The 27,831-nt window shown below is 38.6% G+C and overlaps 1 protein-coding gene across 4 annotated transcripts in view; it reads left to right on the top strand.

The window, feature by feature from the left end:
• il1rapl2 (interleukin 1 receptor accessory protein-like 2) overlaps positions 1-27,831 on the top strand; it is a 382,929-nt gene that overhangs the window by 228,998 nt on the left and 126,100 nt on the right. For all 4 annotated transcript variants that reach the window (XM_028008405.1, XM_028008407.1, XM_028008406.1 and 1 more), the window contains exons 3-4: positions 19,522-19,691; positions 20,909-21,012. In XM_028008405.1, the coding sequence (XP_027864206.1) occupies positions 19,522-19,691; positions 20,909-21,012 (274 nt within the window). The remainder of the gene's footprint in view (positions 1-19,521; positions 19,692-20,908; positions 21,013-27,831) is intronic.

The following is a 27,831-nucleotide window of genomic DNA, read 5'->3' as shown; positions in this document are numbered from 1 at the left end:
ACGACAGATATTCTTGGTTAGCAAAAGGAAAACGGAATTGGTCATATTTCTGACAATATTTCTTTAAGCATTTTAATATTCAACTACCCCTTAAGGTTTCGTGGGCGTATTATAAAACCCAGTTTTTTCCACTGCCACCGCTCTGCCTTCCTCGCCGAGCTCTTATAATTGAATCGCTTGTCATATTAATTGCGTCAAGTGTTTGTGTGGACGAACGAGCGCGTGAGCTATTAAGCGTTTGCGCCGTCGATTCCCTGCGTCTCATTAGCGACCGATGGCGGCTTTGCGCTGATCCTCACATACGAACAATGTTGGGCCAGCTTGAGAGCTATTTATAGTGTGATAAATATAGGGATTTATTTGTTTATTTTTTATCTAACCGTGGGATAAATTAGCCGAGCGGGCTGCCGGCGAGAAGACTCTGTCTGGCGAGAAGAGACGTGACGAGGAGACGAGCTGACAACAGAATTTATCACCGGTGAGAGTTTGGCGCTCACAATTTGGCAATCGATTAACTGATTTAAATTAGCTGACTCTGGTAATGGTTCATTATGATATGTTATTCAACTGATCCGCAGACAACAAGAAAGCTACTGTTGTAATGAGACCTGAAAATTATGAGGCATCTCTGTGTTGTTGTTTTTTTGTTGTTGTTTTTTTTTTCAAGATTTATTAGTTTACAGAGCCATGACTGCGCCACCACGTCACTGTAGCAGTGGACGTATGATTCCCCATTTGAAGAAAATAAAAAGAATTATTGTTGACATTTTAATGAACTGTAGTTATTCATTTTTTTCTTCTTTTTTTTTAGACAATTCGTGTGGGAAAAAAAATCTTTTTGTGAATATCAAAAAATCTCCTCACAATCTCGAGAAAACCCACCTGAACGAGGCGCAGCAGCACAGCAGGTACAGCTGTTCTCAGCCCCCATTATATCTATTATGTATAATTAATCTGAAAATCACTCCTCATTTTTTAGCAATTTATGCCTTTAGAAAAGTCCGATTCTTACATTCAGGGAAATGTAATGGAGAGAAGAGTCTGGAGACTAATGTCTCTCTATTTTTTTATTTTAAAATTCTTTTATACTTTGAAACTTGACGGGGAAGCAAGACTTTGTCTTAAAAACTGTAACCAGCCGCTGGTAGTTACAACGAATTTCATGTAAAACTTCAGATACCTCATTTTTACCTGTGAAGGAGCAGAATATAAATAGACTGTCAGCAGTGTGTTTATGTGTTTGGAGGAACCGTGGGCGTAGCAGCGGGTTGTCAAGGTGACCGGACGTCGGTAAGGTTGCCAGGTTAGGGGGCACGCGTTCCCCTTCCAGTAAGCCCAGACTTCAGAGGGATTGGCAGAGTAATCCCACTCCTGGCTGAGGCCTGCCAGGTTTTGGTGGGTTCTAGGTGTCTGTGTTGTGTGTGCACACCTGTTCCTGTCTACATATGTAGCAGCTTTTGTTGGTATTTAACCTGAATCCTAACCTTTAGAGAACAACATTTCAGAGCGCGTAGTCCGAATTTCTGCTACTTGCAAACATGCTAAGTCAGACTGAAAAACACAATGTTCTTGTTTTTAACTTTCTCTCGTAATTGTGGGAGGAAATTCTTTCCCCAAATGAAGCACCTGAATCAGTGCTATGAAACAATTTCACAAAACAATACCACCAAAGAAGAAAACGAGGAGAGGCTACTGATCTTAAAGGGACAGTTTTATGTAAAATCAACTTTTTTGAGCTTTACATCATATTATAAAGCTATTCCCTTATCAAAAACATGCCTGGGGTGTTGCTTTGACTCTTTAATGCATTTTTGGGAAATCCTTTAGTCTCCCGTGGCAACCATTCAGCTGTGCAAACCGCCTCGGACCTAGCCCCGCCTTCAAAACACATCTTCATCTCACAACAGTTAACTAACATGTTGGTAAAAATGTTAAAGGGTTAATAGAGGAGCCATGTTGTGATGACTTCCTGAAGGCGGAGTTTCTGAAAGAGCAGGAGCTTCTTAAAGAGACAGAGGCCCAATTTCAAGGTGTTAAATTATGAAGTCAAATTTCTTTTAATCATATTTGATGTATGTAAAAAAAAAATTATATAACAACTGAAGTTGACATAGTTACTTGATTCTGTTGATGGCACTGTGTGGCTGGAGAACAGATAAAACCGCCCCTTTAAAGTCACACGCTTATAATAATTGTGGTGGTTACAAAAACACTTAACATTTTATGTAATTAAAACAAAGTACAAATGAAACCCAGCTACACTTCACTTTGACCTTCCTTGTCTTATTAGTCCTCTACTTAGCGTTGGTCTGCCACATATGAAATATCAATAAAATCCACTGTTTGTTGCTGAGATGAAAACGTTTGACCACGTTTCGCTTTACTTTTGCAAAGCCCTGCATCGTCACACACCAAAAACAACTCAGCTTGCATCCCTTTGCAAGCTGAGTTGTCCAAATGAATGCACAAAACCCAGAAAATGCCCTTTTCACAGCTTGCTGCTTCACATAGTCTTCGCTATCTGGTAAGTTAGACTACACTTTTAGAAATTTGCTGGCCTTCCCTTTAGAGTTTGACTGAATGTGCTTTAAGCAGCATTGACAGCTGAGAAGCGCTGTAAGTTTGCATCAAATTAAGACTTGATCAGAGCCTGTTTCTTCTGCTGTACAGCACTTTTTTTATTATGGAACTGTGCAATTCCACTGTGGTTCATTTAAAATATTCAGCAGAGCGACGGTCAGGGAGGAAGAGGACGTGCACAGAGACAGGTGAAGGTGGGATGAAAGAGATTGTGGGAGACTGAAAGAAGAGCTGAGTGGTAGAGATGGGAGCAAAACCGTTTCTGATGAAACAATCTGCTGCACTACAACGGTTTGGTTTTAGGTTTTTTATTTTTTTGTTTCTTTTGGGTCCTTTGCGTCTGACTGGTCTCTCTTCCTCAGTCAAATTGTACTTTATCTGCTTCCATTTTAGCTGATTCTTCAGATTACCTCTCTGTCAGTAGAATGAATCTGCAGTCAAACCTGCGTTCACAGGACTTAAACTTGACCGTCTTGTAATTGTTACTGTGAGCATGACGGCGTGTCTCAGTTTCTGCGGTGCGGTGAAACGATGAAGATGCAGCTAATATTTCTTGACGTCTTTCATCAAGAAAGTAACTAAAATCCTATTGATAGTTTTCCAGACAATACTGGAACACACAAAAACACGCATAAATTATTAATGGTTTTTTTTGTACTGTTGTAAACAGTAAACAATCTTCCCTTCTTATAAGAGGAAATACATTGTTGATATTACTGTTATAAAATAACTTATTATTAAGTATATAATTAAGTATTGGCAAAGATCAATGTAATTTTCACAGGTGGTGGAACATTGTTGTTAGCAGCTGCTGAAAGTAACTAAAAAAGTTACTTTTAATGTAAGTTAGTTACTTTCCAAATCCAGTAATCAGTAATCTAACTAAGTAACTTTTTCAAGGAGTAATCAGTGATCCGATTGGGATTTCTTATATTTTGGTGCAGTTTTACATCAGAATCAGACTTTGTTGCCATACGGAAGCACAACAACATTCGTTTCAGTAAGAACACGAAAGGACAAAAACAAACTGCAGGCATCATGGCCGCCCTGTTGCTAGAGAAGAAAATTCAAACAAAGCAGAAAATAAAGGGGAGGTCTTAGGTAACTTGAATTGTGCTTAATTACTTCGGTCAAAAATGAAACAATCGTTTTTAATCTACAATTCTAATTCTGAAACTAGACAAAGAGATAACTATGAATACATTTGTTTTATTGAGCAAATGGTATTTCTGCCTGTGCTGATACAGTTTGCCCAAATTTAAATGTACCATCATACACAACTTCAGGGGAATGTCTGGCTGTATCTGTGTAAAGTACAGTCAAGTGAAAACATTTGTATTCTCAAGAGCGGAAGAAATACCATCTGCTGAAGGCTTGTAGAAAAAAACTGATCGGCTTCCCAATCACATGGAAAGAAAACCTGTTTAGGACCCAGAGGGGAGAATTTAAATTCCCTTATAGTTAGGTGGCTGATATGGCTGAAACTCATTTCAAATTCTAAGAAAATATAAGATGTTTTTCTCACCGTCTGGAATCTACGGCGGCCCGAAAGGGACATTGAAGAAAAAAAATCGAAAAATAAACTTTCTTTTGCACAACATGCATGATCTCACACTAGAAAGTTTTTTTTCTTCCAATGTCCCTTTAGGGCAGGGGTCTCAAACTCCAGTCCTGGAGGGCCGCAGTCCTGCAACTTTTAGATGTGCCTCTGCTGCACCTGAATAGAATAATTAGGTCATTAAGGCTCTAGAGAACTGATCTACACAAGGAGGAGGTAATTAAGCCATTTCATTCCAGTGTTTTGTACCTGTGGCACATCTAAAAACTGCAGGACTGCGGCCCTCGAGGACTGGAGTTTGAGACTCCTGGTTTAGGGTATCCATAGGAATCGTAGGCTTGGTTTAAATATGACCAAGATGCTTCTTTCTCCTGCGTGTTATTAGTGTGATCTGCTTTGAATAGAATAGAATAGAATAGAATAGAATTCAACTTTATTGTCATTGCACTGTCACAAGTACAAGCAACGAGATGTAGTTTGCATCTATCCAGAAGTGCTCTACGAGATATAAATATTTATTTACAGGTGTACAAGACTATGTAGGTATGGACTATAAGGGGTTGTAGCAAAGAGATATAGATATTGTGCATAAATATAAATATAAATATAAAGATTTGTAAATCTAATGCAGAAATTCAGCAAAAGAATAATAAAAAAAACTTTGTTTAAAAAGGGACAATGTACAACTCAACATAAATGCCACCATTTGATGCGCTGTGGCAGGTTATAGCATGAGCTAATCAGCATATGCAGTTCTTTGACGGGCTACAAAAATGAATGTTCAATGCAATAATAAAAAGAGACTGACTTCATCACTGGCACACACACACACACACACACACAGTAATGCAGTTAATGTTTACATGTCTGAGCAGCTTTTAGCATTTTTTTTTATTAGATTTGAAAACTCAGAGCTGCAACCCAGAGTACCACTCTCCACAAATCCTTACTCAATCTACAGACAACTCCAGAAAGTTTCTTCTTTCCTTTTCCCTTCTTTTTTTTTCACACTACTTCTTCACTCTGTATTTCTTTCAATAGCAGTACATCTCTTTTCACTTCCTATAAAATGCAGTCGCACCTTTCCCTGCCTGTCTCTCCCCCCCCGCTCGCCCCGCTCTCTGTAGGGCGCTGTCATTGAACAGGTGTGCTGCTACTTCTCTTTATTAATGACAGGCAGGAGGAAAGCATAGGGGACTATGGCGCGTGGGTGTGTGCGTTACAGGCCGGAGAACTGACAAATGCAGGAGTGAGTCTGCGGCACGCTCCATCGCCACGGTGACAAATGGATGGAGCAGGAGGGCTGTGTGTGTGTGTGAGGGGGGGGTGGGCGTGTGAGGGTGTATATAAATACAAGACAAGTAATTTGACTTGGAACAATGTTGTTGTTTTTTTAGAGCTTTAAATATGTTCTCTTCCGGCTTTGGAACAATGTTCTTTCAAAATTTATATTATTCATGTTGTGATTTTACTGGGAAGCTGTAGAAGTTTCAACTCTAGGGAGATATTTATTTAAATACTGTATCTCAAAATATGAATTTCAGTGTTTTTTTTCTCTCAAAAGGACTGAATCATGGATTTCTGTGTTTGTTTTTAAGATAACATTTTTACCTACCAATTTTTTCCATTGTTTATGGACAGTACTTCTTATATGAAAGAAAAAACAGTTTGAGTATTTCTTTAAAAAAAAAAAAAAAAAACCACTATAGTGTGAGCAAATTAGAGCAAGCAATGATCTGGACTTAGGAAAGAATATATAAATAACCTCATCCATCTGTCTGGTGCTGTAAGAATTGACCATGTTTTTGTTGCCAATACATATTTTTGGGTCTCAAGGTTGAAAGTTTATTTGAAAGCAAAGAAAGGTTCATCATAAAGAAAGTTTTATTGTGTTTCAAAGCTGAGTTTTTTAAAAATTATTATTATTATTATTTTGGGCACTAGAACTTTTTACTCTTCCTATGTCGTCATCTGCATAGAATGCCACAAAAACGTTGAAACTCTTGTATTAAGGAAGCCTTTTTTATTTACTTTCTATATGACATAAGTTTTGACAGTTTGCACAGCTGCTTTGTTCAAACATATTCTGCAGAAATGTTGGCAGCTTATTGACTTTTTTGCGGGGTTTTTATGTGATTATTCAGATATTTCTGGTGACTCCAAATGTAAACAGCTAATCTCGTGACATTTGCTGGTCTTACTGGACTTTTGGAGACTGTGACTTGAAGGTATGGTTCCCTCTTGGTCTTCTCACTATCTGCGTATCCATGACAAATGTGTCCACTAATGTCGAAAAAACACAATTTCCCAATTGCAGTGTTTCCATTAAATAAGAAACGCGATTAAAATCACCCGCGAATACGTTTGTTCACACGATAAGTCATTAAAATAAAAACATGCTGCGCCTTCTCCCTCCTACTACTTCCCTTCATCTTCTTTGTGATTTGCGGCAGTAACAATATCCGGTTGTTGATCATGTGACTCGTCTGATGCAAAAAAAACCTGCGGTTTTGCAAAATAAACCAATTAAGATACGACCAAAAAAACAACAACTCATCCCAAAACGTTTTATCAAAAAACTGGAGTTTTTTTTTTTAAATGGACCTTATTCACTTAAGAAAACTTGAAATTGAAATTGAAATCTCAAATTGGGCAGCTATATGGTCAGTTGAAACACAGGTAATAAGGAGCAGTGGGATCTGCTGTATGTTTATCCCCACAGCACTTACAGCCAAGTCTGCATGCAGCAGGTCAACCCAGCTGCATTCAGAGCGAATGTTCACTGCCTTTGTATTATTTCTGAAACACACACACACGCACACAAACACATTTTTTTTTGTTTGCCATAGGATCAAATCTAATTGAGTTGAGGCCAAAAACCACAATATTAATTTCCTGCGTGATTAAAAGGTGAATTAAAATGATGTAACTTTGCATGTTTTTTTTTTTTTTTAAAAGGATCCCGTATCCAAGCATAGTATCAGTTTTATCTCATGTTGATTTTGTGTACCTTATTAACTAGACGTATTGTTATTCCTCTAGTAAAGTTGGTTAAAAAAACTGTTGAGATATTAAACAGCCTATAAATATATTGTATGTTCTCCAATGGACTGTGCTTTTGAGCAAAAAAAATGAAGAAGCTTTATCTTCCTCTCCTTATTGAAAGGAACGAAGTCACACCACCTTTTTCTGCTACTTTAAACACATTACGTCTCATCATGATAAAGTCGCTTGGGACATTTCATTACCCCTGAGATAAAGCACCAGGGGACATCAACAAGCAAGAAAAAAAAGTCGTTATCTCCATAAACATAAAATACATCATCCCTCCTGTGCTTATGAACCGACCAGCATAGCCAGATTAGATTGGATTTTAATGATCAACAAGGGGGGAAAAAAGTGGGCTGCTGTTGCACCAACACGGTGCGCTGATTAAGCCGAGAACAAATGTGGCGAAAATGGCGAAACGAATAAACACAAAGTAGAGAATGAGGATATCTATTTCATTTAGGTGATGAGTTATTCATCTCGCAGTAATATTTTTGGTGTAGCTATGAATGACTATTAAGTGTGAGGGGAAATATTAATAAACTTAATCATTTAATCAAAATGACAAATTTAGGGCCCCCACCAGAGGATTAGGAATTATTAGCCAAAGAACATGTAGTCTAGTCTGACAGTTTTGTGAATATTGTGAATGAAGTGTGGTATTACAGCAGTGAATTCAAACTGCAAGTGCTGCACATACATACAGAATAAACAAATTATCTCCAAATTACAAGAATTTATTCACATGATAATTCAACATCCTGTTAAAATATTTTAGTCAAGAAGCTAGTAACAAACAACTAATGGGATGAGTAAAAATGGACTGACTAAAGGAAACGAATAAACTACCAGGAACGTGAACAAAAAAAAGTTTAAACCAATAAACAACAACAACAAAAAAGCAATGCATAAACATCACAATTGATTAAACAAGTATGTTTAAGAACCAATGTTGAGTTCAAGGAGTTAGAATTGAGACCATATTAGCTTTAAAAGCTAACTGCGAACACAGATGGTATGTGTTCAAACAACCAGTTCACAATACAAGCAGAAGGGAAAATAAAACACTGTTTTATTACATAATGTTTAAAAAATCAACAACGGAGTGACTGAAATCAAAATCTGTAACCTTTTGGAAAGTTTATTCTTAACGTTGTGTTAGGACTAATTAATGGGTGATCGACTACCAAAATGGTGGCTCTAAATGGACATAGACTCACAATTTGGCTTACAGGTGACAGACGCATCTGAACAACAAAGACATATGACCCTCTAATTAAAATCATATTTGTGCACCCAACTTTTGTTTTAAAAAAAGGATTATTATCATCTTTGGCTGTTTGAACTTATTTGCTTCAAAAAACGTCTGACCAGAATTCCAGATTGCCTCAAACATTAGTCTTTTAAAGCTGTAGGGTGTAACTTTTCCATATTTGTTGGAACAACCAATTAGAGATAGGAGGCAGATCTTAGCGCTGACAATCACCCTCTAATTTCCTTTGCTACGCTACAGCATCTTCCTGATAGGAGAGACTGTCGAGAACAAAGTCTCAGTGAGTTGTTTCTTCACTAATAGCACACTGAGCAGTGGGTACACAAAGTTTATTGACAGCACTAAGCCCCTCCTCCATACTCTGATTGGTTGCTTTGGGTTGGGAGTGGTGCATTTCTTCAAGTAGCAATAGTAGCTCAGGGAATAGATGGACATCGATCTTTTCACAACTTTCATATTATACTGTCACGACATGTATAATATGATACATGCATATATGAACAGATTTTTTATGAAAGTTGCATACTGCAGCTTTAATGTTATTTTTTCAATTTTTCTGTGCAAAAAGGGTAGTTGCGTAGTTTAAAGGGAAACATTTACTTTCTCAAACACAAACATCCTCCATGTTTCGTCCGACTCATCAGTCACCACCACACTAACCTAATTCATTAGGTGGTTATACCAAGGTAACACGTGTAATTTGACAGTGACTTATTGATGAGGCATCGCTCCAAACAGTATTTTCATAAACCCTCCATCTCCCCTTAACCTTTGGACCGCCGAACCTTGAGGAACGATGAGTCAGAATCATTAACTTCTTTAATATTTGTTTTCCATCTGCTAGTGTTTCACCCTCTTCCTTGTCACTTCATCCATTCAGATCTACCTCTCCAGTATTTATCATGGTAAATATGGAGGCCAATGTGTTCTGTTCTCGAGGAAAATAGGTCTCATTACTTTTCATTAAGCAATAGGAACACTGTTACATCGTCCACATTTTCTCTGGTCCCCACTCCTCCTCCTTTCCTCATGATTATTACCGGCTCATTTGTCCGCTTGCTGATGGGTCAAGGAATGGAAAAGGGAAGCTAGTGTACCCGATTAAAAGGCAACCACGTTTTAAAGACACCTTTCAAATGTAATACACTCAGCTTCTTTCCTTATGACTTTCCTCGGGCGGTGTCAAGAGGCCTGTGGCAATCCTATAACTCAGCGGCGCCCTGGCCTGCTCCGTGACCAATCAAATCACATTTTCTTCCTCTTTATGATAGCCGCACTCGGTTCCAGGGCATTCTGAGTGTTTGGTTACAGAGGAGGAAAGTCCAAGTCGGTTATGCAACAAAATCTTATTTATTTTTCTTTCTTTCTTTTTTATTTTTTAGATGGAGCGGACACCTTTCAGCAAATATAAAACGTTTTGTTTGGTTTGATGAAGCACAAACTCCTGCAAATCTCAAGTCTACGCTCCAGTTATAAAATTTGTGTTTCATCACCTCGCACCTCAGGTGGATACTGCATGTATAAAAACATTGAAGTCAGAAAAATATTGCTACAGTACACTTTAAATGTCTTCCCATGGGCAGCTTTAAAGCTCCGAAATAGAAGTATTAGATGCACCAGACCAGAATATAGGAGCACTACTCAACACTTTACAGCTCTGGTCAGATGAGACCAGAACTGAACCGTTTCATCCTGAATACAAGATTTAGTGGTGGACATCAAACACCTGTGATATGTAAACAGTTTAAGAGGTGGATTTATCAGTACGTTCTGCCACACCTTCCACACTTGGGGAGATTCATATTCTTGATGTGGCCTGAACTAAAAAATGAGTTTGATACCTGTGATCTAAACCTTATTCCCCTCCCAAAACTGTACCAGGACTTGGAAATTGTTGTTTAATGACAAATTCCTGCAGTGTGACTGAGCTTGAGCTATTTTTTTTTTTTTTAAGTAGTCTAACATTTGAAGCAAAGTTAGTAGAGACATTTCAAAAAACCCTGTAGTTTTAATTGTAGTTCATTCTGCAATGTATTTGAATTTGAAAAAAATAATGCTGGATTGACTCCTCAAATTCAACCAGGGGGCGCTACAGCGTACCCTACGTTGGTTTAAGCGACTTAATGGCGGACCGGAAGCGACTCGACGGTGAACAGGAAGTCACTTTATGTCACCATAGGCTGAAGCAAAGGAGCTAAATTAGCCTTAAAATTACTACTTACTTTCGTTTTTGAGGATTGCCCAACGTGGTGAGTTTATGTCAAATGTGATAATTTGTTGAGAGAGGTATTTGTGTTCTTCATTTGGGCTTTGTTTAAATAGGTTTAATCTAATAAAAACCCTAGTGGTTAGTAGCTAATTAGCACAATGCTAGCTAGTGTTTTTTGCATCGTGGGGTTTAATACCGATGTTATTCTATAAAGTGTTCATAATTTGTTGCTTAAACCAAACTTAATTAGTGATGGCATCCTCATATGGTTTGCTTTAAATATTTAATTTTCTTTTTTTGTTGCTATTTTTTGTTTACAGTTTAACTGGCATGTAATGCACCAGGCAGTGAAATAACAAGAACAACAAGTCAAAATGCCATTTGTAACTTTGTATGTACTTTGACAACTTTGCAGCAATTTGGCTTGATTTTGCTTTGGTTCATCACATACAATCCCAATGAAATGCACAATATTATCCTGCTGCGAAATGATAAAATGTGAAAAAGTTTTACGTTTGCAAACCGGTTTTACCAAATCTCCTTAGTGGCAGGGCAATAAGGCTGCAACAGAAAGGAAAAGGTGACATAGCTGAGAGAGTTTTTATACACAAAATAACATAAAACAATAAAACCAGAGAATATCACAGGTAAATGTCTTCCTCTAATCTGTTCTCTGCATATTGCTCTGCTCATACTGCTAGAATGTGTCAGCATTTTTTTTTTACCTGGATTAAAAGCACGATGAATTAACACAAATCTGATTAGTGGGACAAATCACACTCTTGCTCTTTAGCTAAGCAAAACTGACAAGACAATGACTACGTTATTGTGATCTGGTTAAAAATATACCCAGTTGAAGTGACGACATACCAACTCCTCCCAGGAGAGACGAGTTCAATATAAACCATATGATCCTGGGTTTATGTTGTTTTTTTTATCATTGTGTTCTTTGGTGTACTGAACTGTATATCATACACAACTTCCTTCCTTATACACCAGAGAGTCTTGTCTTCCTCCACAGAAGCAACTTGTACAGACATTTCTACAGACAATGTGGTAAAACGGTACAGATGGTCTTTAAACTTAATAAATTCTACTCACAAGCCAGTCCTCAATATCTCTAGATGTATTCTGGCTATCTTTATTAAATCACTGGTAGCCAAAAGTCAAAATCAAGTTTAAATTGGGTATTGTTCCTCTTTTGGCTCTGTGGCTGACGCGCAACTTACTTTTTTATCGGACTCGAGCCCCTTGAAACGTCGGCTCGCATCGGAAATTAATTCAAAGTTTCCTTAATAAGTTGAGGGACTGTATATATGAAGTGAAATGGACGATGAAGTTTCTGAAGTGTAACATTTATTCACAGGAAATTTGCCCAGCCCCAGTTGTGACGTTAGATGCACCCCTTCTCCAACACACCAGAATCAAACGAACAGTTCTCCACCGGGCTTCTGCCGCGCCGAATGATCTGCTGATGGGGGGATTAAGCCGTTTGATTCAGGTGTGTTAGTATTAGGATGCATCTAATGGATCCAGGAAAGTTTCCCTTGAGGCCCAGACTTATGCACCCCTGCTTTAGACCATCAAACAAATTTAATGTGAAAAGGTAATTTGGTGAAATAGAAAATGCCGTTTTCAAATAATGATTTCACTTATTAAAGGAGAAAAGCTAACCAAACCAACCCTGCCCTATGTGAAATGTAATTTCCCCCTAAGCTTCATTTTTCTGTCGTTGGCAGCAACAGCTGCCATCAAGAGTTCATAACTGCCAATGAGCTTTTAAATTGCTGTCAGGGAATTTTGGCCCTGTCTTATTTGCAGATTTTCTTTTTTTTTTGTTCAGCGAAAGTTGTGGGTTTTCAAACCTGAATGGTCTGATTAGGGTGATTAGGGCGCCTTTATCAGAAACGCGTGTGACAACAAACAGTAAAAACAAAAACCTGTGAATGGTTAACAGCTTCATTTTGTTGTTTTTTTCTGTATGTGTGATTTAACACTTAGATTGTTTTCACATGTTGATATTCATCTTTTCTGCCAAGTTAATAGCAGTCAGTCTATGAAGTCATTAAAACAAACGACCTAAGAAAGAAAACTTGGAGATGGAACGTCTTCTATCTGCTCCTTGCCACTAGAGCCAAGTTTCCACTTGAGCGGTACGGCGCGGGTCGCTACGATTTGGTACGTCATTTTGTCCGTTTCCATTGTAAAAGCGGCTCAAACTAACCACACCCACTTCAGGCATAGGCCCATAAGCAGAGTTGAGTAGTAACTAGTTACATTTACTCTATGAACATTTTGGAAAAAATGACTTTCATATATATTAAGTGACTGATGTTTTGGTCAGTTACTCAGTACTTGAGTTTGTTGTTGCGCAACACCCCCCCCCCCTCCTTTCTGTCTCTACTCTCTCACTCTCGTACTTCCTCTTCTGAGAGGGGAGATGTGCTACCAGCTCTCCGTCTAACGGGTCCGTTGAGTTTCCTAAATCTGCTGGGATTTACCCTGTCCAGAACTGAAGTAAACTCTGTTTAAGCTGGTTTCGAGAAACGATTCGCCTGGTTATCTGACGGCCTACATCCAGGTGTCCCACCCTTCTTCCCCCTGTGAATTAGCCAGACTGAGCAGCCTACAGCCAACTAGTTTCACAGAGCACACCTGTTAACGGTCGCTCGTTCTCTATTTTACAACTTGCATTTGTTATTGAACCAGGTAGGTTTTAGTGACTCGGGCGAGTCCCAAGGATGATGTTTTAAATATGGGCTACCAGCAACCTAAAAACATTTTCCACCTCTTCCTCTCTAGAATCAAACATCACAGCTATTTTACAACCATCAAAGAACTTTAAGGTGACTCATTAACTGAATGTCCACAACATCTTTTAGATTTTCTTTATGCTAAATATTTTATTAGTAAGGCATTTTTGCAAGGGTCAGTACAGCTTAATTCAGTAGCAGAAATAATCAAATAAGTAAAGAGATGAGAGATGAGAGAAGTGCGATTCGAAGCCACAGATTGTGGGCCTGACGGGTTGGTCCCCATGCATGCACAGGACAGTCTCCGGCTCCGTGGCCCCGGCTCTTCTTCAGCTGCAGAGTTCTTTGTCCATCTCGATCTTGGCTCGAAGCTGCCCGGAGGATCCAACAAAAGGTTCCTCTTTTGTACCCACCTTTTATAGGGTTTATCTGTCTGCTTAGACAGATGATCTCATATCCGTCACTGTCTTAAGAGACATCATGTCATGATGTCTGTGCCAATGTCTCAGGGCTGCTCAACCTCCTGTGTCCCTTGCCTGCACAACCTTTCACCTACTCTCTACCTCCAACATATCAGTGATGTTTAATTGCAGTTACACCTTTTTACACCATTTCAAGTTTAATGTCAAAATCACATTTATATCACATTTATTTTTCTTTAGCTTCTCTGATTTAGCATTCATTTATAATTTTATAACCATAACTTATATCACATTTATTTTCTTCAGCTTCTCTGATCTATCATTCATTTATGATTTTATAACCATAACTTATTAGTTACTCTTATTATAATCTTAATGTGAGTTATTACAGATGTTTTTCTGAAAAGAAACCAAGAATAATACATGATTCTAATTATTTACTATTAAAGTTACAGTTACTTGTTTTTCTTGTAAGTGTTCTCACAAATGTAAGTGTAAGTATTATTACAAGTAAACCAATATTAATATAAGTATTTTACTTTGAATCTTATCAAATTACTCAAAATGTTTAGATTTCATTCTTTAAAACTTTCATGCTTTAAACTAAGAAATAGTCTCAGCTATTTTTATAAATCTGCAGGCTGGAAACTTCCTCTTTTTCCAGGAAACCTGCTTTTCCTGTTTAATGACTCTCTCTGACTGACTATGATTTCTTATGATTAGATAGAAAAAAGTAGAATTAAAGCAAAGTTTGCATGAGACAAAAACAACACACACAACCAGATTTATTTTATTGACACTTAAGTCTACTGTTGGGCCTTGATGTCACTTGAGTGATTCATTTTAAAGATAACTTTATTTATTATTACTGTTAAACCAACTTTATTGACACTTAAGTCTACTGTTGGGCCCTGATGTCACTTGAGTGATTCATTTTAAAGATAACTTTATTTATTATTACTGTTAAACTAAAATCTCCAGCATGGGGAAGTGGGATGAGCTCGGATTTTCTTGACACCCCCTCCACGAGGTCAGACCTTTCACATGCTGGGAGTCCATCACCCTCCTGCAGTTCGCCGTCCTCATCCCCTAGAAAGAGAAGAGGTTCGTCTGGGATGTGAAGATGCAGATTCTTCATCCTCAGTTTTCACAGAGGGCTCAGTGTAGTCATCAAAACTCCACTTCTCTTGACAAGTTGCATTTTTACCAAATACTTTCTCACTCTTGACTAATTTCTTGGACAGCTACCTTTTACTTATACTTCAGTAAAAATACTTTGAAGTATTGCTACTTGTGAGTACAATCTTTGGCTGCTCTACCCATTTATGTCCATATACCTAGTTTACGGTACCCTTGTCATATGTACAGAGGTGGCACGGTTAGGGTGGAGCAACTGCCGCCATACACCACCCAATGACTGGGAGTCCAAAAAACATCACTGATTGCGACAAGCACAAGGCACACGAGGGTTTTACGTCTTGACATCGCGCTACTACGATGCAACATTAGGCCTAGGGGTTTAATCTCATCTGCCCAGTGAGAGTCCAATTGGTGGTGGTAATGCTCACCTGAATATGCCACAAAACAGTGTACCAAACTACATTGAATCGTAGCGTGTGGCTCAAAGTTTCAGTGACAAAAGGTTAAAGATCACAAACAGTATTTTCACTTTGAAGAAATTCAAGAAAAAGTAGACAAAATCACAAAGACCTGCAGTTTGTGTTCCTGCACCATGGTCGTTCAGTAACTCCAACCATCTGAAAACACGCTCCAGCGTCAGTGCAACGCATACGTCGGGTCAAATTATGGTTTTGTTCTTTCTTTTTTTCCTAATGTTTTACTTCTTTATTCAACAACTGTGTTTAGAAAAAGCTGAATGTGTGCGTGTGTGTCGGTGCTCTTGTGAGAATGAATAAATTTCACTCTGTTTGGTAGCATTAGACAGAGGGCAGATTGTGGTCAACTCCATTTATTCAGCTCTGGTGTATGTGTGTGTTAATATGAGGTCGAGCGTTTTAGTGTGGATTGTGTGTGTGTGTCGCGATGCTACGAGCCATGTTTGCTGATAGATGCTGTTGTTACTCTATTCCAGTGAATGAAGGCCGTAACCCACATATGCATTACCATATTCATACAGCTCGCAAAATAGATTGGTTCTGTGTGTGTGTGTGTAGGGGTGTGGGCGTGCGTGGGTGGGGGTGTTTAGCTAAGCTTAGCATAGAGTGAGTTTCCTTCCTTTTGTAATTGTGGAACTTATTTTAAAGGAGTGATTTTGAAAATAGCAAACACTGTCATGTATCTACTGACTTCACACACACCGCATGTCCTGCAGACGTATATAAAACGGTCTATCTAAGCTACAGCCTATTCTCGTAAAATGTGTTAAAAGGAAAAAGAAGTGCTTCGAAATTGAACATCAAACCAGTGGCCAAAAGGCCGGGAACTCTTTCTCTCCCTATACCTCTTTTCCTTTTTTTTCTCCTTTTATCTCCCTTTTTCCCAAGGTATAGATAGTCCTGCAGTGGTGATAGACTTGTGTGTCCGTGTCTAGCTTGGCCCCGTTGGTGAGTGTCTGGATCATTACCTCTGTGCTTTGTGTGTGTGTGTGTGTGTGTGTGTTTGCGTCTGTGTTGTGCGTGGGTGGGTCAGGTCAAGCTATTATTATGGCAGCAGCTGTAGCGGTATTGCAGGGGATTGTTGGAGGCATGCAGACAGACTGGAGGCTCTGAAGGACTTTACGTTTGAGTGACGGGCCTCGGACTGATACGGCTGTGACCTGCGCCACCTATACCGGTCACACCACGCAGTCCCTTGAATCACATGTGTTACCTATGTTTGTTATTTTGGGTAAGAGTGTTTGAATAGATGGAAGAGGAAAGAGATGTCATCTGCAGTTGGGGGGGAAATAAGAAAAAACAAACAGCTAAAAATTTTGAATGAATTTTATAGTGTGTGTTTTTTGTGTGGTGGAGGGTTACTCGATAAAGCACTTAAGCTAAAATGACACAAATAAATCTAAATATTTTAGTTTGGTGAGATACCTATACTTCCATATCCCTCTAAGAAAATCAGATTTGATTTTATTGGAAAAAATTATTATTTTTTTATTCTTTTGCTTCCCCCCCCCATCTTCCCCCCATTCCTGAGGCTTTCCTAACACCACCATTTACCTATTATAATTACATAACGTTTACTGCGTGTATTAGCAAAGTAAAAGCGTTTTGGATGTGTGGCTCTGCTCCTCTGCATGGAAATGTGTGCACTTTGGCCAAAAACTCCCTCAACTTTCTCAGTCTCTGAAAGTTTTCCCATTCATCCGGGGTTATTTCCATTCTGCCGTCCAGGGAGCATTCATATGCAGATAGAGCCGACGGGAATGAAATATCTGCACATGTTCACACCTCGCCCACATCCCTCATATGTGTGCTCACGCACACACACACACACACGCACACCGCCGCACTCTCTCCTACACTCACGTACACAGAAACTCGCATGGATGAGTGCGTGTAGAGGCGAAGATAAATGAATTATTGGCTATATGCTGTTGCAGCTATATCTGGTTGTAGTTTTTTTTGTTGCAGACGTACTGCTTTGTGTGTGTGTGTGTGTGTGGGTGTGTGCTATTATCTCTGACCTGTGTTGAGCAATGTCCAGAAACAATAGGGATTAGTCCAGTAGACCAAACTGATGTGATTTGCTATTAATGTGATGCTCCGAGGTCATCCTGTGTAGGTCTGAATGTGTGTGTGTGTGTGTGTGTGTTAAATGCTGAAAAACAGCCTACAGATCAACAACTCTCATTCACACATCCAAAATCCCAACCACACGCTAACTCACGCTAACGCTAACATACGCCAACTCCTGCCACAACAGAGGTAACCCAGCGAGTTTTTAAAAGTGATGTCCGACTATCTGTCGGCCATGCCGGTTATTAAATCATTCCTGTGTGCATTAGTGTGTGTAGAGCACGGGTGAGCGCTAATTTGCAAGGGTGAGGGAGTGACTTTGTGTGCTATAAATCTGCCTGGGCGCGTGCCGCGGCGCTAAATCTCTCCTGTCACTGCTATGACTTAATGCCTGCTGCTAGATCTATAAATGTTACCAATTAAGTGTGTGGTTGTAAATTCCTACAGTAAACTAATGGAAATGAAGCCTTTAAATCTTTGACAGTGACCCAAGTCATCACAGATTAGACATGACACATTTTACAGAGTGATAAAACATGTTTACGCTGCCATTAAACGAGGAGGAGTCGGAGGCTATCTGCAACCATAATCTAACGGAGCATTTAGGAAGTGCGGATGAGGGAGTCTGGTTAATATCTGCTGCAGCAGTCAGATATGTTCTGTTATCTTGTCTTGATATAAATGTGTATTTTTTAATGTTTTTAGATTATCATCTAAAATACCTTACAGCATGTTTCCTTACCGTTAACGTCTAAAGACTGTAAACAATGTACACCAGTGATGCTACTGGCTGGTAACACAATCCTCGGTAAAATTGGTAAAATCCATTTAACTGGTTGCTTTCCCATGTAAGACCAAACGTTTCAACAAGGTCAACAAAAGGTTAACCTTCCTACCTACCTACTATCGTACATTCCACCTTAACTGCTTACCTGCCTACCTACATACCTACCAACCCTCATTTATTTTCCTACTTTACAGCCTACTTTCCCCACACTCCTTCCTACCTACCTATGTACCTACATACCGTCTTGCCTACCTTCCAACCTTCCTACCAGTATTCAAATCTACCTACCTACATTCATACCTACCTAATAAATTTATACTTGGCAAATAAAGGCCTGGGAACTAAATCTTTTTTTTTTTTTTTTTTAAATTAACATTTTGGCAGAATGACTTGTAGCAACCCTGGATGAATTAGTACATCCCTCGAAACCGCATAACATGAAGGGCCAAAAGAAGAAGCTGGAGGAGCGAGAAGAGAAAAGAAGAAAAATCTAGAAGAAAAGAGGAGACGAGGGGAATGCGGGAAGTCCATTTGGGGAATCGCCCTTGTCATTTTCAGTGTTGACCTTTACATCTCAGCTTCTTCCTTCCCCATGTCTTCTGTCTACAATTTGTTTTTTTTCCCCCTCTTCCAGTTGACCTCATCTTACCCACTGCTGCATACATTCCTCTTTCATCTCTTCTTTTGCCTTAGCAGGCATCGCCCTTCTTTCAGAACTCTGAATGTGTATGGACCTCCTCACCTCATACTTTTCTTCCATTATACTTCTTATTATAACCAATTCATGGGTTCAATCTTTAAGTTGTATTCTGATATATATATATATCTATATGTAGATATATATATATATATATATATATATATATACACACACACACACACAAAGACTTTGAAAAGCTATTTTCAGTCGTTGATTGCTTCTAGATTGAAACACAATACCGCAAACAATTTTCAAAGAAACAATATTCCCCGTCACATGCATTTGTCTTTTCCTTTTTTTCCCTTACATCCTCTTATTTTCTTCCGGCATCTGTACATTTCATTTTCCATATAGTTTATTTTTCTCCAACTCATGCTGGTATTTTTGATGACTACTCGTGTTTGGTTTCAGAAACTTTGAGAGAGCAAAGTTTGTGGAGCAGTGCGAACGGCGTGCACATTCAGACTCCCGGTCTCACCTCTCTGCCTTCTCTCCCTGCCAGTGGACGGATGCATAGACTGGTCGGTGGACCTGAGGGAGTACCACGTCCTGGCCGGCGAGCCCGTTCGGGTCAAATGTGCCTTGTTCTACAGCTACATACGAACCAACTACACCATGGCCACCAACGCCAAGCTGCGTCTCATCTGGTACAAGAACAAAGGAGATGCGGAGGTAAGGCAGCTCATTCGGAACTGGAGACCCAAAAGACGACGAGAAACGAGGCATAAGAAAATAACTAAAAGTGCATTGCAGAAGTATTCATGCCTCACATTTATTCAATTCACAAGTAAAATATGTTTTCTTGGGATTTTTTTCGTGTGATATATCACAGGTTTCTAGGACCACATGTGTCTATTTTGGCTCTTTAACATGAATGATATAAAACAAAACATTAAATCTCAAACACTGTGCTTCAAGTATTAAATACAATGTTAATAAATTTAAATATGAAAGTAATAAAGTGCTGTTTTTTGTTGACTTTTGATGTGATATTGATGCTCACACTAGCACCGTTTTTAACATTATTCCACAAACTTGTGCTTTTCCCCAATACTTTATAAAAAGAATATATTCATTCTCTCTCTTTTTGTAATTTGATGTTCTTTGTTGTAAAAACTAAAGATAAATTTGAAAATCTAATTCCTGTGAAGAAGTTTACATAAGTAAAAACCTTTATAGACTTTTTTTTTTCAAAATTGCTTGGTAGTTAAACAAGTTTGCACATATTTAGTGCAGATTTATTTATTAGTTTATTTTGCCATATCCGTTGACATTCTATAGAATACTTTTTTTTGCTTCAAATACGGCAAAAACAGCTGATTCTAAAAAGTATTAGCTCAGAGGTGCTACATGTAAATGCAGGCTGCACCTTTCAGACTTTTTATTGCTAAAGATTTATGAAATTCATGTGTTTTCCTCACTTCTGAATTATGCAAATAATTTGAATTGGTCTGTCACGTAAATTTCAACGTGGCATGCCAAACGTGTCAAACTTTTAAGACTTTTGCAGAGTTCTGTAGGTGGAAAAATCTGTCATAAATACTGTGAGTCAAATTTTTATATATTTATGTACTTGCTGTAACATTAATTGCCCTTTGGGACATGAACTAACCTGAAGCTGAAGCTGGAACAGTAATTTCTTCAGCTAGGTTTATGTTTCATGCTGGGACAACTGATGGACTCTCACTCAGAAAATAACCTGAAACCTACAGCAGCTGTTTTTTGGTGCGTCACATATCAAATAAAGTGAAATAGTCTAAGTTAAATATTTTTTTTTTCATATAATTTACGTAGTAATCTTCAGGTTTCATCATCATTGCTTTTGTGTCAAAAGTGATTTTTTTCCTAGAAATTCAGCTTCTTGTTATCCTTTGTAATGTCTCCTGCAGGAGCCTATCATCTTCTCCGGTCACAGGCTGAGCAAAGAAGACGATTCCATCTGGTTTAGATCTGCTGAAGTGGAAGATAACGGCTTCTACACGTGCGTTCTAAGGTACCGTATCTGCGCGCCGGGAAAAGACTTCGCTCTACCCTGGAGGATAAACTCCATCCCAGACTCTCAGAGGAAGCGTGATTCAGGGTCATCTCTGGGTCGGGCAGATGCATCGCTGATGACGCCTTGTGAATGCCACATCCAAACAGCTCCTCTGCCTGGATGGGGAGCAAGGTCAAAGCGCGCTGAGCAGAGGGGCGTTTCATTTTCCAAGTTCGGGATTCAGACCAAGCTTAATGCAGGTGGTGAGACGGAATAATCACGCGGAGGTTCTGGAACGATAAAACCTTTTTCTAGGCCAGTTGTGACCCGATTCACTGCTTGGTTCTAACTTTTAATGGAAAAAAGCGGTGACACCTTTTTGATTTTTTTGGAAAAATTAAAGAGGGAGGAAGTCACTCGGTACCAAGGGTGTTCAAAGTGTGGCGCGAGGGCCATTTGATCTTTACATCATGTTATTCCCTCATCAGAAACATACATGGAGTGTTGCTTTGATTCTTTCATGGATGCTTGAGAATCCTTTAATCTCCATGGCAACCATTCACCTGTTCAAAATGCCTGGGTGGACCTCGCTCCGCCTTAGAGGATGAAGCTCCTCCTCTGAACTGCAGTTCCCAAGGGTTAGGGTCCAATCCAAGCTTCCCTCTCCTCCCCTTCACTCAGCTCCTTCAGACTAGCCAGAAGGAATTAGCAAACACCTGCTAATTGCTCATTATAGGAGCCACGTCTCAGTGAAACACTGGATGAAATGATGTTAAAAGGTTATAGGTGAGCCATGTTGATAACTTCCTGAAGTTTCAAAACGAACAAAAGCTTCTTAAAGAGAGAGGCCCAATTTCAAGGCATTTAATTGCAAAGTCATACTTAATAATATATAACATTTTTTTAACAACTGACATTAGTTACTTCATTATGCTATAAAATGCCACTAAGTGCCTGGAGAACACATAACACTTCCCCGTTAAGGCTCCTCCCATCCCCAGTCTTTGGTTCTCCACGTCTCCGACCGGTTCCCTCTTTCCCTTCATCCATGTCATCTTCCTCCCTCCTCCTCCTCGACCCGCTCCTGTGCCATCCTCCCACCTATTCCTGCCACAGCCTGACACCTATCCTCTGTAATAAGCTCTCTCTCTCTCTTTCCCCACTTCTCTCTCTCTCCCTTGCTCTCTCAGCATGACAACCTAATTAGGGCTTGGTGTCTGTCATTGTCTCCGGGCCTCTTATTAGCGCACACACACACATGCAGGGAAGCAAATCACCTCCTATCCTAGCAGGGAGCCTCTGACTGGATACGGTTATATTACTAAAAGGCCGTATCCAGTGTATGAAAGCGGGTAGCAAAAGGGCTGTGAGAAAAACCCGAACATTCAGAGCAATTTATTGCTCTTGATTGATTTCTGTTGCTGTTGCTTTAAGGGCGTTGACGTACGTTTCCTTGTTTGTACCCTTGCTACAATAAAACAAAAAGAAACGGCTCTGCCGAGTAGATTTTGTTTTGCTTCCTGACTCCCTGCGCTGACTGGCATTTCTTGAAATTGAATTAATAAAACGAAAGTGAAAATAGCGGAAACTCTAGGAGGTTGTAATTTATAGTTCTTGATTATAATTTTCTGAGAAACTGAGTTTAAAGATAGAAAGAAGAAACATGTTCACAAATGTAATGTCTGTGTGCAGTAGAAAGAGATGGGGCCAAAATCACCACAGAAAATTGGCAAAAGCGACACGGGCCATTATTTTAGGAAGAAAACGAGAAAATTCTTTCATACATTTAAGGAATGCAGAATAGATACTTGGCAGGTCAAAGGTTACAATATGTAAACATATGTGAAAACATTTTAAGGAGAAGATATCAGTTTACAGGAATCCATTTTGTAGCCACTGTAACCTTAGTAATCCATACTTAAGTTGCTTAAAACGAGTCAAAAATGTCTACTCCATTATCATTTTGTCATTTTTAAATGTTATTGAAATCCTGTTTTATAGCAACTAACCAGAATCTTGCTCATATTGTAGATACATGTAGAAGTAGGATAAAGTGGTCAACTTTGATCTAGTAGACAAAATTCTCTGTTTTCTAATTGTAAATTGGAGCACTCAAACATCACGTGGAGTTCCTCAAAGCTCCATTCTGAGGCCACTTTACTTTTTAAAATCTCCATAATCCCTGTGGCTCAGATTATGGTGTACTACAATCATCTCACAGTGTCTCTGCTGATGACACAACTTTAGATCTCTTTTGCACAACTTAGCTATTAATTAGCAGTTTTGTGTTCTTTTGAGTTGATCACACACTTTAGTAAATTTACGTTTGCTCACATTCTCGTTTGTAATTATTTCTGGATGTGGAGTTGTTTGGGGTATTTTTTTATTGTCAGTTTCTATGCAGGTTTTTCTCCCAGTTTCTGTGTTCAGTGAATTAGCCTCTCTCCCTCATCCAGCAATTGGACTCACCTGCTTTGCATTCCAGTAATCGGCCTTAGTTGTAAGATCTCTTGGGCCACTGTTTGTCAGATCCTTCTGTTTGCTCCTGCCCGTTTTGTTCCTACTTCCTGACCTTCTCTGCAATCCATTTGGAATCCAGCAGTACTCATCCTCTCATTGCTGTAACTTTTGTACCTGCAGTTAACATAGAAAAGACGGAGGCAGTTCTATTCCTCTGAACAATGTCTGGACCTTAAATTGCTTTTGCTGACAGCCAGATAAACGCCTCACCAATTGTCCCTCCTGACTCTTATCCAACAATTACTTTGCTTTTTTTCATTTTACCTAAAAGATTTAGAGAATAAGACGAGCAGTATTTGTTTGATTCTGTCTTATGAAAATAGTCCCCGGTGCTTCCAGTCATTAGTGCATCTGCAGTAGGATAACATAAATTGAGTTTAAAATTGTTTGACAAAAACCGTTTGTCATAAACTCACAACCTGCTGCATTAATTTGGTTCCCAGGAGCTTCAGTACTTAGTAAACACATTTCAGACCCTGAATACGTTTTAGCGGGGATTACCGAATAGGCAGTTGATCAATGACTGTACAGTGGTTTATCATAAAACCTCTGTCTTGGTTTTACAGGATGCCAGTGATTTATCATAAATAAAAAACTCAATGTCAGACTGGAAAAAGGAATATGATTTTAATATGATAAACTGATTTAGATCTTAGCTAGAAGACCATTTTTTTGCTTTCTAGTTATAAATGAGAGGACATAAAGATCAGTTGTGGAGTTCCTCAAGGCTCCATTCTCTGGCCACTATTTATTTATTTATTTATCTACATAATCCCTATGGCTCAGTTTATTTAATACTACAATTAATTTTATAATATCTTTGCTGACATAAGTTTATACCTCTTTTACACCACTTAGCCATTGTTTACTATATTTACAGAACAACTGTATGGGTCAGAATTTTTTGCAGAGTGATGCATAAAGGTTTGGCAGCGTTTCAGATATTTGAAACAAAAAAACTAATCAATTATTATCCATACCAGCTGATATGAACCCCTTATTTTGTGATACAATTTAAAGCCTAAAACATCTTTGACAGAAAGATGTTTTTGTCAAACGTCTTGCCATAAGACAGAAGAATAATACTAAGGAAAGAAATTAATTATTACAACTTTCTATTTTGTATTGAATATTATCAATGTAAGTACACATAGACACACATTTTACAAAACTCCTTCTTGCGTAACTCAAAATAGACAAAAAAAAATCTGAAAAAAATCAGTGCAAACTCAGTAAATGAAATAACAGGATTTCTGGCATAAACCGAGAAACAATATGGAGATAAGGTAGGAATTGCACAGAAGTGTAAACATTTTTAAGACGACGGCGAAGTAATTTGGGACGGGGCAGGGAAATGGGAGCGAGACGCAGACTGTAATCAAAGACAAAGTAATCAAATTGGAGATGCAGAGAAAGAGGCTAAATAGACAAAACCGAAAACGGAGGAGAGCTGATAGAGAGAAGATGGAATTAGACGGACAGACGGCGGGAAAGCGAAGGCAGAAATGCAAGACGAGGAGGGTAAAAGACCAAACAAAAACAAAACCATTTTCTCTGTAGGTATTCTCTGCAGGTACAGGGAGCTCAGTGGGGAAAGAGGGCAGGGCATGCGAAGACTGTTCAACAACCTCCTCACACACATTATGATTAGGACCACAGCACACACCGCTCACAGACAGACATTACTTAACAGAAATTGAGACGCACAGTGAGAGTTCCCGGTTTCCCCTCAGGCTATGATGCTACAAGATGGACTTTGCACCAGACCTCCATCCTGGAACACTTGATTGTCTATCAGAGTGATTCAGGGAGGAAATCAGAAAGCTCACATACGGAGCCACACATACAGAGAGGGATGGAGGTGGATGTGTCACAACTCAGCATGATTTCAGAAAGAAGAGCGATAGTATTTGAATCTGTTGAGCTCAACCAGGTAATCTAATTAAAGGGGCAGTATTATGTGTTTTCCAGCCAAATAGTAGATTTTTACAGTACAGCCTGTGTTGCCTTCCGTTGTTATAAAGTTCTGTAACAGAAATTTGACTTTATAATTTAATGCCTTCAAATTGGGCCTCTGTCTCTTTAAGAAGCTCCTGATCTTTCCGAAGCGCCGCCTTCAGGAAGTCATCATGCTTCTGTATTAACCCCTTAACAGCGTTTTTACCAGCGTTTCACTGAGAAGTAGCTCCTAAAATGAGCTCAGCTGATGTGCAGTTTCACCAGGTGTTTGCTAATCGCTGCTGGCTAGTCTGAAGGAGCTGAGTGGGACAAAAGCCCAGAAACTGCAGCTCTGAGGAGGAATATCATCCTTAAAGACGGGGCTAGGTCCACCAAGGCGTTTCGCACAGGTGAATGGTTGCCATGGAGATTAAAGGAACATGTATAAAACAGTCGAGGCAACACTCCAAGTATGATTTAGAGGAGGGAATAACATTATATCACAATGGAAAGTTAAAAAATTATTTTACATAACAATGCCCCTTTAAAAATGTAAACTAACGTTTGCAAATGAAGACTATTGATGTGTTTTTAGGTCTTCCAAGAAATTATAAGCTAAGTGAATGAATTTTACGATGCTAAACCAGAGTTAGACTAATTATCTTTGATCTGACCTTCCTCTTGCATGCCGCCCACAAATTTATGTCCAATCATCAGCTCCTTTGGAAAACTAACAGAGTATGAGACAGATTAAATTTGACTAAAAACAGATGGATGTGTCAATCTTTCGGGAGTTTGTGGTGACGCTTTATGCCAGTGGAAAAACTAAACCTGAAATTATAATCAGAACAGCGGAAAGGCGGCAAAAGGCTGTTATTGTGATTCCAGTTTCTACTGAGTCCAAATGTTTACTCATGTGGAAGAAATGGAAACCCTTCTGAATAAAACAATAAATATCTCAGTCTGATTGAAAAAATTAAAATGTATAAATGTGTCGCAGAAGTTGTCATAGTACATTAACTTTTTCACATATTTTGAAAAAAAGCAGCACACTTAATTTACTTAATTGGGATTTTGTGTGTTAAACTCAGTAAGTAGAGCATAATTAAGTGGAGGGGAAAATTAAATAAATTTTAAAAATATACTGCTCAAAAAAATAAAGGGAACACTTTAAGTGTGAAACACCTGTTTAAGTGTTCCCTTTATTTTTTTGAGCAGTGTATTTTATTTTTATATTTTTTATATTGCTTTATGATTTTTACAAATCTGATAAGTTTGAGTTTGAAGTAAATTATCCAAGTCAAAACTTTGCACAGTCACTGTTTACAGCAATTACACCTTTAACTAATAAACCAAAACTGTTTAGTTTATTTTTCTTCCATCTTCAGTCATCTAATACTTGAATATTTTCTGCCATTGTTATTTGCCAAAAAGTTTTAGTTGAGTTTGATAAGAGATAGTGTTTAAAAAAAACAAAACATTTTCAAAACTCTTCTTAATTAGATTTTAATTTCAGACTTTGTCCATTGCATTGTATCTCTGACTCTGTTTGTTGCTATTGCATTTACAAAGTTTATTCTTATTTGTTCTCTTTGTGAACATACTTGTTAGTTTAAAAAAATCTACAGCAAATATTCAACAAGTTGCTTTTCCTTCAAAACTCGCTAATCGTTCATCTGATTTGAGTTCAATTTGGGCCAGCGAGCATCAATTTTGGCTGCTGTCCAAAATATAAAGCATCTGCCTTTTACTTACTATATGAAAAAAGAAGCCGGTCTGCTTGGAAGAGGACACTTTTACCCAAAACTGTTCAAAAGTTCACACCTTAAGCTGCCAGTCCGCCTCTCTGCTCAGGAACATCCTACATGATGAACGACAGAGACAGGAAACAGGCAGAACAAAATAATAAGTGTTAGATAGTGAACAAGGAAGTGTTATATTAGACACTTCATGCCGTGGCTTTTGTCTATGCACTTCTGCACGTCACCTTAGAAGGAAAAGAAACACATTTGCTTTAAAAATGAGTCAGTGGCTGAAAATATGTCTGGCTTTTTGGCATGGTGAGTTTGTATTTTTGGTGCCGTCAAAATGACCCCCATTACTGAATGTTTGCACATTTTTTTGATGACGTGGTGATCGGTTAGAGATTTGTCTGATGTCAAAGATTAACTACGAAACTTTAGTGAAATGACAAAAAAGTTGGATGGTATTATGTTTACACACACACACACAAAAGTTTTATAGTTGTTTTATAGTTTCGTTTGACCAGCTTTTTGTTTTTATGCGTATGCTGTATTTCATTCTCTCAAAATCTATGAAAACGGAAAGTTGCAGTATTTCCCGTTTTGGACTTAAACTCCGCCCTTTTTAATTAATAGT

This window comes from Xiphophorus couchianus, chromosome 23 (genome assembly GCF_001444195.1).
Source record: "Xiphophorus couchianus chromosome 23, X_couchianus-1.0, whole genome shotgun sequence".
Classification (NCBI taxonomy): domain Eukaryota; kingdom Metazoa; phylum Chordata; class Actinopteri; order Cyprinodontiformes; family Poeciliidae; genus Xiphophorus; species Xiphophorus couchianus.
Note: the sequence above shows the minus strand (reverse complement) of the source record. Positions and strands in the feature narration are given on the sequence as shown.